This window comes from Periplaneta americana, chromosome 4 (assembly GCF_040183065.1).
Source record: "Periplaneta americana isolate PAMFEO1 chromosome 4, P.americana_PAMFEO1_priV1, whole genome shotgun sequence".
Classification (NCBI taxonomy): domain Eukaryota; kingdom Metazoa; phylum Arthropoda; class Insecta; order Blattodea; family Blattidae; genus Periplaneta; species Periplaneta americana.
Genome location: NC_091120.1, coordinates 67,028,935 through 67,041,629, shown reverse-complemented (window position 1 = coordinate 67,041,629; position 12,695 = coordinate 67,028,935). Strand labels below are relative to the sequence as shown.

Genomic DNA, 12,695 nt, shown 5'->3' with positions numbered 1-12,695 from the left:
ATATGAATACATTCGCGCATTATTATTGTGTCGTTTGATAGCGAATTTCATATTCTGAGTTCTTTTTTCGAACTAATTTTTCTTTAGAATTTGTTATAATATCGAAGTAGGCTATATTTCATGGTATTCCAGGTGTTGTGATTACATTAGTGAACAAAAAAGACGGAGAATTCAATATTTCGCTAATAATTTGAAAGTGTTAATTTGAGGGCTGCAAGTTTTTTTCGTGTTTAATGCATGTGTGTTAAATACAGTCTCAATCCAACAAATATTGTCTATTGGCCATACCGCACCTTTACCAGAATCCAACGAATCTTTGATATTAATTATTTGTAAAGTAATATTCATACTGAGTTAATACTCCAATTTCAAAATAATTGTATTTTTCAAAATTTCCATTAATACCCGCCAAGAGTACAAATCAGTCTCCAACAATCTCCGCCGACACCAGTATTAAAAAACACAAATGATAAAGTTAATCTCCATAAATACCTGCCCCTGGAAATAAGCTTCAATAATATAGGCTCTTTCTTCTATAGAAAACGCAACCATATTTCTGAAACACGCTATACTCTGGACTGTTTACTTCACTGCTAGCAGACTTCGAATGTAACAGCGGCCGTAAGTTTGTGTGGCTGACGAGAGCAGGAACATTAGTGAAAGGGGTGGGAGTCAAGTACATTCAGAAACGCAGGTACAATCAAAATGCAAATAAAAATAAAGTGATGTCCCTGTATAACTGTTTTATAAATTGTAACTTTCAGATTTTTTGGTGATTTTCATATCATCGTAAAATTTTGCAGTTATAAAAAACGATCTTTTATTCATATCGTCGCTTAAGATTCAAGTGCTCATATCCTACAAAATCATAATTTTACAAGAGAACGAAACACTGTTGTTTGTCACAATTTATTGCCAGCTTACGTGGTATTGAAATTTGTACTCTTCTGCAATTAATATTAAGCTATGGTTTACGAGATTTTGCAGGTAGATGTGCATCAATTAGATGAATTCAACGGTACCAAAATCTCAGTTTAGAATATTTTGAGGGTTATGAATATTTGCACCTTAAACGATGATATTTAAAAAAAATTCATGATGAGGTATTCTCTACTTACAGACCTAAGAACCTTTTTAGCTAGATTCGAACCAATGTATTTTCGTCTCATATTCTTTAAGTAGGGCCTATTCCTGCGGAAATAGTGATGAAGACAACGGCGACGACGACTGCGAGCTTACTATCGGTACCGTACTACCGAAATCCCAGAGCCAGGGTAGTTTTTTGTTTAGAAGTATACCAATGGCAACTAGATCATTCTATCTGTACAAAAATAGATCTTGCTGGGAAGGAAAAGTAAAAGCAAGTTGTAGAGTGATATTAATTGAATTAAATGGGCAAAGATCGTAGCTGTACTTAGCGTACTTACAAAAATCTCATCACGATTCATAAAGAAAAATCTTTGTTCCTGTATAACGATATACCGATATATCGATAGTTTACTTGCGATACTGACTATAATTGGAGTCAGTATTTGGTTTTTCGATATTTTACTGGTATTGATAGAAATATAGCAATAAAACTATTAAAAGCGGCAAGACGAATCTGATTTGTAGTTAACCATAGTAGGCCTAAGTTATTGTGTTGTGATTAAACAGCTAAAATGCCTCCTCCTACAAGTAAACTGTGGACTTATTTCTGCAAGAAGCATGTGAGGACGGAAGTCATGACAAAAGTTTTTGGGTGTAAGTTGAGTAGCCCTAATATGGGATTCAGTATCGATACCAAATATCGGTTAAAATATAGTATCGCACCGTAGCTAGATGTAACTGTGCACTTTTTTTGAAGGCATGAATTTAGTATCTGCTAATTTTTCAATGAAGAAAATGTACTCGAGGCACACTGATGAATATCTAAATAATGTAATGTGGAAATATTCGAAAAAAAAAAAAATACAAGCATCGTTACCGATAAGGGCCCAATATCCCGCATTGCTTTTCAATGAATTTTAGCGATACCAATCGATACTATTCTTTCGATATTACAAGAGTATCGATATATTCAGTATTGATACTAAGTATCGGTTAAAATACAGTATCGCAACGTCGCTAAATGTAACTGTGCACTTTTTTGAAAGCATGAATTTAGTATCTGCTAATTTTTCAATGAAGAAAATTTACTGAGGCACACTGATGAATATCTAAATAATGTAATGTGGAAATATTCGAAAAAAAAATACAAGCATCGTTACCGATAAGGGCCCAATATCCCGCATTGCTCTTCAATCAATTTTAGCGATACCAATCGATACTACTCTTTCGATATTACAAGAGTATCGATATATTCAGTATTGATGCTAAGTATCGCTTAAATTGCAGTATCACGAAGTCCTAAATATACCGGTACTTGTTTTCGCGTGTCAACTTTTTAAATTGTGCGCGATATTATTCATTTGTTTGCTGCGTGTTACGTAGTGCGCGACTTGCAATGTAAACAAGATAGTGTCAGGAATTTGTCGTATTCTTGAAGAGTTGCGAAATAATGTATACTTCTGTGGACCTTGACCGTGATTCAGTTGTTACTGTCGAGACGAAAGGTTTAAAAACCTGCAGCCGCAGCGTCTGCTCATCAGTTATTCTTCCAACTTTACGGGATTCCTAGTGTCGTTCATCCTGAGGTCCTCCATCGATGAAGAATTATTTTGATATTTGTGTTATACAATGGCACGTTCTTCGGGCCAGGTTCTGCGTCGCATTGGCAGATACATCCGTGATTCTGCGAAGAAAGTCGCCAAGCTACTGGCTAGATGCTTTACTAGTAAGCACACTACTTTGATTTTTCGGAACACCTTTCCTTTGTTCTAGTCTTGCTTTTTGTTTTGCACGGAGCTATTTATGCGTACTTGTCATGTGCAGAATGAACGTCTTGGGGCTCTGAAATGAAAATACGATAATATTTTTAGGAATGGAACATTCGAATTCTCAAATTCCGCATATCTTGAAGAAGATTCGAGATTCGAATTCTCGAATCCCGCGAATCTTGAAAAAGATTCGAGATTCAAAAGCTCGAATCTTCGCGCGATTTTCACAACTCAAATCTTTCGAATCCTTACAAAAAAAAAAAAAAAAAAAGAACTGTTACAACTCGGAAAGATTATTTCAACTCTACTGGCGTCCAGTAGAAGCGTTCACTAACAAAAAATCTGCGATTGTTGCAACTTGAGTGGTAACCGATCACCAATAGGCTATCAGATTGTGACGGCCCCGAGTGGATGATTGATGAATATTATTCATCCATGGCCACATTATTTTCAGTATGTATACCATCTACCGGAATCTTCCGGAACTTCCATGAAGTATTCGAAAGATTTGGATGATACGAAAACATTTTAGGATTTGGATTCGGAATCGAGAAAATTTAGGATTCGTCCAACCATTAGTTTTAGTCCTATACGATACCTAACAGCAAAATTCAGGAATTAAATTTAAATATCCCAATAGTGTACATGATCACAAAAATTATAAATTGTTGTTGCAATATGAGATGGCATACGTTATTAATGACATCAGAGATATTATAACTAGTAGGTCCTATAAGTGATTGTTGACCATATGGAAATTTGAGGGAACACTCCGGTGTTAAAAAACATCGATTTTTGTACTTTTTTATTTTAGTTTTGGTGACTGATATGTGTCTTCTGTCGTTGTAGGAAAGCATTCAACTGAATTGGAGTTGTAGATGTGTTAAAAATGAGGTTTTTTTTAAATACCTCCTAATTTCATGTGCAGGTGTATTAGAAATTTTAAACTTAATTTCCACCTTTTTAAGAAGTTTAACCCCTGATTCTTACAGTAAATATCACGCAATCTTCCTCAACATTTTACAGTTTACTTTTATGTATAACAATATGTCTATAACGCAACTTAGTGTATGAAAAAAAGTACCTGGATTTGTTTACATGGGTTTACAACATATTCAAGCACATAAATATCAGTTAATATTTTCTTAAAAAACTGGGGGTCAGACTTAAACCCCCAAAATTAAAGAAAAAAATTCTTCGAAACTTGTTATGATAGAAACTCGAAACTTGGTACTCTTACTTTTCATTATACTCTAAACATACTCTAAAATTCGCATTAAATTTGGCCCAATAGTGTGTTTAAGGATAAGCCTATACTGAGATGAATTTTAATTTTTTCTTAGCCGTTTGAGCTAGATCTTTGAACATTACATTTTTACATCATACAGTAGGCTTATCTGAATAGACTTTGTGCAAATTTTCATCTTATTTGGTTGAAAATTGTACGAATTATTAAGATTTTTGTAAATTTAAATTGTATTTTGAAAAATAGCTACTATTTCTATAAATTTCAAATTCTGTAGTGGTCGGGAAAAGTGACACAAGTCAAAAATGTTAATTTTATAGGAGAAGGAAAAGAACTGTCTTCACACTGGTTTATGTCGATTTGATTTTCTTCTGTATGAATTATGTAATGGGAAAAATATTTATGTTCCTTTTCCCAAGCGAGTAGATGTTCCGTAAGTTGTCAATAAATTATTAAAAAAGTTTGTGGAAACTGACTTATGTCACTTTTCCCAAGAATTGCAGAATTGTTACTTGAAATTTGCCCCACATACCTTTTAAACTCCGTGAAACATTTACTTTTTTCAGATTATTCCTAAAGAGCTGAAAAATAAAATATAGAATATAAAAACATGTAAAAATTAGCCTATGTCCAGCAGAAAAAAATATTTGCCCCAAAAATCTTGAGGTTTAAAGAAAATCCTGATAGCAAGTTTTGTAAAGCAATAGGTAAGAAAAATGAGTTGCAGCATTTCGAGAAGAGTGGACATTTAAAAGGCCATTCCAGAGCATGCAACCTTCTAAAAATGGCGGTCCGAAAAAGCTGATTGAAGGGGCCTACCTGCTTGAAAGTTTGTGAAAAAGTTCTCTGAATCATATACAGTTTTTTAATGTTGAATTTTTTCACCAAAATAGACAACATTTCATGGCAGTGTATCCTCAAAGAAGTTGATACAGGTCTCCTGACAAATTTGTCGACTATTTCTCGCCCCGCTGAATGTCGATGCTGATTATTGTGCATCTTCCCATGTAGACCTAAGGAGTAGACCAATGAACACACTTTATTTCTGCAAACATATAAACAGATTTCACTATAATAGTTCCCGAATAATCTTTTGCGGAACGGAAATTGAAAGATTTGTTGTTAGTAATCACGAATAAACTAGATCGGAAAATATCCTATCGCCTGTCGTTCGTAAAGTATTGGGCTTGAATTATCAGTTGGATAGTTAATTTGAGACGCGAAATGAATTGAATGATAACTAAATTGAGTTTAGGAATATGGGTTCCAATTTAAGATATTAACTAAAACGCACAAGAATCCGTGTCTGATCTTACCAAATATCGTGGCAATAGCCTATGTTTAGTTTAGACTTTGGATAATTCCACTTCCTCACATTTATTTAACATGTTCGGTGAACTGTCAAACAATAATTGTTTGACAGTTCACAATTATTGTGTCTTATCAAAAGTTCGACGTTACTGTTCTTTTAAGGTTTCCCAATATTAAACTTAGATTGTCAATAATTATTTTTTAAACTGGCTTCGTTCCAGTTTTTCGACGCTGGAATTGTTTATCTAGACTTTAAAGAAACTACACACTTTCAGTACCTTACTAACAAATAGCTTTTAAAGAACCCGATGGTTCGTTGCGTCCTCAAAAGCCCGCTGTCGGTTCCTATCCTGAGCAAGATTAATCCAGTCCTTAGCATCATATCCCACCTCCCTCAAATCCATTATATTATCCTTCCATCTAGGGTCTACGTCTCGGCCTCCCCAAAGGTCTTTTTTTTTTCTCTCATTCTTCCAACTTCTTCTGATTCGCTCATACGTGCTACATGTGTTGTCCATCTCAAACGTCTGGATTTAATGTTCCTAATTATGTTACGTGAAGAATACAATGCGTGCAGTTCTGCGTTGTGCAACTTTATCCCTCTTAGCCTCAAATATTTTCCTAAGCACCCTATTCTCGAACACTCTTAACCTCTGTTTCTCTCTCAAAGTGAGAGTCCGAGTTTCACAACCATACAGAACAACCGGTAATAACTGTTTTATAAATTCTAACTTTCAGTTTTCTTGAAAGCAGACTGAATGACAAAAGCTTATCAACCGAATAATAGCAGGCATTTCCTATATTTATTCTGTGTTTAATTTTCTCTAGAGTGGCCTTTATATTTCTTACTGTTGCTCCAAGATGTTTGAATTTTCCCCCCTTTTCAAAGGATAAATTTTCAGTTTTTTTATTTTCATTTCGTACTATGTTCTGGTCACGAAACATAATCATATACTTTGTTTACTCAGGACTTATTTCTAAATCTATCTCATTACTTGCTTCAAGTAAAATACCTGAATTTTCTCTAATAGTTCGTGGATTTTATCCTGACATATTCACGTCATCCGCATAAACAAGGAGCTGATGTAACTCTTTCAATTCACACTCTCAGTACTTTTTCACGAAAATGGTTATAAACTGTTATAGGACAAAAATGTGTTCATTATTCTGGGAATACAAAATTAAATAAAAGGAAAGAAATATCGATATTCTGCAAGAATAAAAAAACAGTTCTCTATACGTTCAGCACATATTCCTTGACAGCTTCTGAATTATTTAGGAAGGTTTCTAAAACACTTGCAGGAAACTGTAACATGCCATCAGATCTAATACATTGAAGGATAAGAATGATGATATTAACCCTTAAATTGGCAATTTATCCTATAGGATGCAACAGGTTAAAAGGCTATATGCTATAATTTTAATAGAACAATAGAAAAAAAATTGTAGGAAAATTAAAATTTCACAATACTATAATATTGCACAACATATAAAATATGACCATTGCGATAGTTGTTTTCTTTACAGTCCGACACGGTTTAATAAACTAGTGTGAGAAATGAACTTTTGCCAATTTAAGTGTTAAAAACAATTGATAGAAATTATTGCTGAGAAGATATGTAGTTTTTTGCCATACACATTGAAAGACACTCTTTCAGCTTTCCCAATGACGCGACTGCCTCATTGGACAAAGCATAATAAACATATTGAGTGAAAACAAAAACAGACCACAAAAGAGAAAGGAGGGGAATGTATAATGTGACATAAAAATATATAAGGCAAAAATCTCTGATCGGGTCAAAAACCAGCGTATAGATATTATACAGTATGGACACTTCGCGTCGGTACCTTTGATGTAGCAGGACTGATTTCAATTACCTTCAAACCAGTTTGAGCGTGAGATTCTGCTTTCTCCCAGGAGTTGGCACTGACATCACACCAGCTAGCAATCGACACAGCGGAAATATAACACATACAATTAATACATCTAGGTACATTATGTACACAAAATAAATTGGACCGATGAAATAATAAATCCGTCATTAACTGTAACGTCTAGTTCCTTTATAATGAGAGTTGAGACGTTGACCCCTTCAACAATTAAAATATGTAATGATTTGATAACGCTGAAAATGGAAAAACAAAACTCCTATGAGAAGTAAAACCATATACCTATATTATATTGTATACAAATATTAAACGAATTTGATACATAATTTTATAATGTATTACCGGTATATTATTTTATAATATAAATTATTATATATAAAATATAAACAATTATTATTAAAACTCTTTTGTCACTGAGAAATAAGGAAAAGCTGTTAACTTGAATTTATTTGAAGCAAAGCGTTACTAGATTATGCAATAAGGTAGGCGATGTATGGTTCCTGTGTCTCAACTCTATTCTCAATTATTATCTTAGCGTGTGCTCGATTACACTAACCTCTAGCGCTTGAAAGTGGAACTAAACGCCGGCGCACAGAGAAACAAAACACAGGAAAATTCGCTCAGTGTCCATTCTTTGTAATCCCTATTCGCTGCAAAAATCCCGATAGAACTGATATTTAACCCTTGCGGTGAATTTTGGTGAAGTCCGAAGGGCCTAATTAGTCAAATCCACCCTCCTCACCTCCGCGTTAGGGCCCCCTGGGATCTTTTAAGATGCGAAAGAGAGAATGGTGTGCGGAAAGCAACAGGAAGCTACCGCATTTATCGTTCACAAGAAAAATTGCAAACATATTGATCAGGAAGAGGAAAAGGAATTGGTTGGGTCACTGGCTGAGAAAAAACTGCCTACTGAAGGATGCACTGGAAGGAATGGTGAACGGGAGAAGAGTTCGTGATAGAAGATGGTATCAGATGATAGACGACATTAAGATATATGGATCATATGAGGAGACAAATAGGAAGGCAGAAAATAGAAAAGATTGGAGAATGTTGGGTTTGCAGTGAAAGACCTACCCTTGGGCAGAACACTGAATGAATGAATGAATGAATGAATGAATGAATGAATGAATGAGATCTGGGTTTGTTATTCGTCCCTGATCACAGATAATATATTTTACAAGGATACAGTACACAAAAGAATTTTATTCACGATCAATGTCCTCTTGTACGAATCCTTGTTTAAATAGTGTGTGACATAACAAAGCTCTGTGATTTATTGCGAAGGTTTACTGCTTATTTGAACAATTACATCTGTAGCAGATGTCACTAAATAAAGAATGATTTTGGCTTGTCAGAACAATAGTAGGTCTAATCCTATGCAGTATTTCAGTTGAGTCTAATATGACTTGTAATTGTACTGTTTCTTTAGTGTCTTTTCCAACGGTTATTAATTTTATTACTTACATATTTAGTGAAAGTGATATCATAATAAATTACCTTTGGAACAAGTTAACCGACTATTATGGTAGTCTATTATACCGTATTGAATATCCGTTTACATCGCTGTATATGTTAGTTATTTTATGTATTTTCAGAATAATCTCTACCATTTTATTGTTAAATGCTAATTCTACAAGTGAATCTGAAGTGTACAAGTATACAAACATTGTAAAGATTTGTTTGACATGTCTTTATCGAGTAATTCAAACTAAATCACATCATTTAATTACGCTCATTTCTTGTATATTTGTTAAGGAGTAAGTGTCAACTGTTTTAAAATTTCGGATTTTCATTTTATATTTCACTGCTGATAGCTACTAAAATTATATATAGACTGAATATATAAATAGTAGCTTTTATCGTCCGCAGACTTTGAACCATAAGCCCTGCTCCATTTTCGAAGACTGATAATGCAATATTGAACTATTTTCTATTCATATTATTGACATTAAGTTTTGAACTATACAAATATTCAGCTTTCTCTGTGAAATGTAATTCGAATACATTATTATAATGCTTATTTTATTTATTTACCAGAGCTTCCTCAAATTAGAGGCTGCCATTAGACAAAGCATACAAAAAAAAAAGAACAAATAGACAATGAAATATTATTATAATGAAAATAAATAATTTGTTATTATTGGAATACATATGTGTATAAGTTATAACTCTACGACTTAAGACATATATCGCCTTCCAGAAGAGAGGCACGGGAAATTATGAAAATAATCACTTCTATTGCACATTAATTACATACGTACGCTGATAACATTCTCAAGATAGGAAAATTACATGTAACTTAAGGGAAGACTCCACTGAAAATCATGAAAATTTTTCCAAATTTTTTAGCTATTTCACTTATTCAGAATTTATATTTTCATACCCCAAATGGATTCAGCTCAATTCTGATTACAAATACTCGTATGTTTACACTTTTTAAATTAAGACTGGAAGGGAGCGTGGAATTTAAAGAGCTGTCAAAATTGTTTTTCATCGAAGAAATCTTTTTTAAAATTTCTGATTACAAATCTAGTAACTTTTTGTTGGCTCCCTGAAGTTACTAGATGAATGTAACGGAGGAGAATATTAATTTACATAAATATTCATTTTATTTTCAAATCTATTTTTCTGTGTTCATTTTTGTTGATTCAACACCAACTTTCTTATGCCAAATATTAATCAATCTGGATGAAATTTTTACTGCAAGTATTTATGAGGTAGCTGCATGTTTCTATGCATTTATTTTGTGAGAAATGCTGCTAGTTTATTTTATTAATATTTTTCTTAATGCTGCTAGTTTATTTTATTAATATTTTTCTTATATAAAAATCAAATTATTAAATAGCACATAAAATGAATGAATAAAACATAACAATGCAAATACAAATAAAATAATTGAATTTAAAATATTTACACTACTATCAAGACATTTTCTAATATTGTAAAAGGGATTGTCAACAAACCATTTCTACAAGTTCCACATTACATTGTACTTCATATACTGACAGTAGAGTTATTAATAACATTCACAAGATTGGAAAGTCATGTTTAAGCCACATTTTAAAGCCATTACCCTTTCCGAACATATATTCTTTTATCTTAGTGCAAAATAAAATTATCAATAATAGTCCTTAAGCAGTAGGCTAATTTATTGAATCTGTTTTTAGAGATATGATTGCACATAATAGGAAAGATTTGAGAATGATGGGTTTGCAGTGAAAGATCTGTCCTTAGGCAGAGCACTATGAGTGATTGCGCATATACTGAATATTTCAGTTTATTATAGGGAAATGAAATTACTTAACAGTCGTAGTTACTGATGCAGTTGTCAATCACTGCAGCAATAAATTTTAATTTATAATAAATTATTTTTAGTAAAATACAGAAATGTATAGATGTTAAATGTTGTTTTCTAATGCCAGGCGTTTGACAGTAAAGTCATTTGACCTCTTGCACTCCAATATTTTTCAAAGTTATTGTAATGGTCAGCCACTGAAGCATAGATTTCGAATCCATTTCTTGGTTTGAGTTGCACAATGGGCAGTTAGGGGACTGATATATTCCAATTATATGCAGGTGTTTGGCCAGTCATGGTCTCTTGCCAATCTAAATGCAGCTACAGACAATTTGCGTGATAAATCGGGAATGAACCGTGGATTATGATGCAGAGAGTTCCATTTTTTCGCTTGAGATTGTGTTACCAATTTTGTTTGTTGAAGTCTAAGTATGTAGATTTAATAAATATTTTCACAGAATAATATGTAGATTTAGTAACAGGTCTGTAAGTAGCACTGCTACCCTTCTTTGCTAAAGCATCCGCATTCTCGTTTCCCAGGATTTCACAATGAGATAGTATCCATTGGAATTAAAATGTCATTAAGTATCATTTGCTTTTCGTGTTGAAAAATTGTATTCTAATGTTATAGCCGGTAAATCCTTTACATGCAGTTGTATAGCCTACATGTCATGTAATATTGTACTTGCAGCTCCTCCCAGACTGCAAGCGCTGAGGAATCGCGATCTGGGAGGAACTGGAGCTTCCATCAGAGCATACGCCCTGCACCTGGCTGCGGACAAGAGCACGACGTTCGCGCAGAACATCGACAACTTCATCCAGTGCACGCACGACTCTCGCGAGACTAACCCCCAAGTTGTGATGCGCAACATGAGGCAGTTCATGTCCGGCATGAAGAACTACCTGGTCAAGCACGGGGAACGCGAGTTCGAGAAGGAAGTCGAGAAGGAGAGGAATAAGGTACAAAAAGTCTCCTCTTCCCTTCGCTCCTCTCTTCTCGCCTCTTTGTTCCTCTACTTTCTTATCTCCCTCCTAACCTTTCTTCAATCCATTTCTTTTTGTGCTCGTATTCTCCGCCTTCGTTTTAACCGTTTCTCTCTCTTCTTCCATTCATCTCTTCTGCTCTACCTGTCTCTGTTTTTATGTATCGTAAAATGGAGTGAATAGGGATGAATTTTTACTATTTCTTATTTCTTTGTGACAAGGAATAAATATAATAATAAGTGAGGACTATACGGCAATGATGAATAAGCATTCGAGCGCATGATGTTCCTTATGCTTTTCTTGTACGGAGGAAGGAGCGGCAACCAAGGAGTTGTCCCATACCACAGTCTACTGTATATAGTCACGAAGCTTTAGATTTGAGGGTGCTGGAAACAATAGACTGTGACGATACTACTGGGTGTTCAGTTCAAAGTGTGTCATGGCTCGCTGTATGCCGTCATGTGGCTAGCCAATGAGCCTAGATAATTCAATCTTCTTACACTTCCGCAGAGGTGTATAACCTATGAGGCAGAGAAGTTGCCTAGCAAGTACGGCGTTCGAAGAGTACGTACCGATACGTACGGTAATGCCGGTAGTGGCAGGAATGTGAACTGTTTGGAAATACGTACTGTCGGGATATGGGGAGAGGGTTAAGACGATTACTTAGGTACAGTATTTATTGACATTAACTTCGACGGTCAACATGGACACGGAACATTTGATTTATGTTGTGTAATGTTACCGTACGCAACCGATGATAACAAATACCCTGCGTACAACTTGCCGGCGCAAAACACAGTTCGAAAGAGGTTATGGTAGCACACAGACCGCCATTTGTTGCTACGACGTTCAAGTTATACCGTACACGTTCTCAAGTTCAGATTGAAGAACGCCTTAAGTAATAGGCAACTTCTCTGACATATAAGCTGAAACTCGCTTCAAATCGGTGACCCAACAACAGTGACGTTATGACACACTTTGAAATGAACACCCAGTATTTTGCATTGCCTGTAATGAGGCGATATTAGCGATCCTTGTGGTGAGCAACTATCTAATGTTTGCATATTTACTACGTATTGAGCTTCTCGACTGTATATACTAGAGTCTGTGT

General features: G+C 34.5%; 1 protein-coding gene across 4 annotated transcripts in view; it reads left to right on the top strand.

Moving 5' to 3' along the window:
* The window catches only part of spri (Src homology 2 domain-containing protein sprint), a 728,544-nt gene that overhangs the window by 691,848 nt on the left and 24,001 nt on the right, over positions 1 to 12,695 (top strand). For all 4 annotated transcript variants that reach the window (XM_069823425.1, XM_069823426.1, XM_069823424.1 and 1 more), the window contains one exon: positions 11,292 to 11,560. In XM_069823425.1, the coding sequence (XP_069679526.1) occupies positions 11,292 to 11,560 (269 nt within the window). The remainder of the gene's footprint in view (positions 1 to 11,291; positions 11,561 to 12,695) is intronic.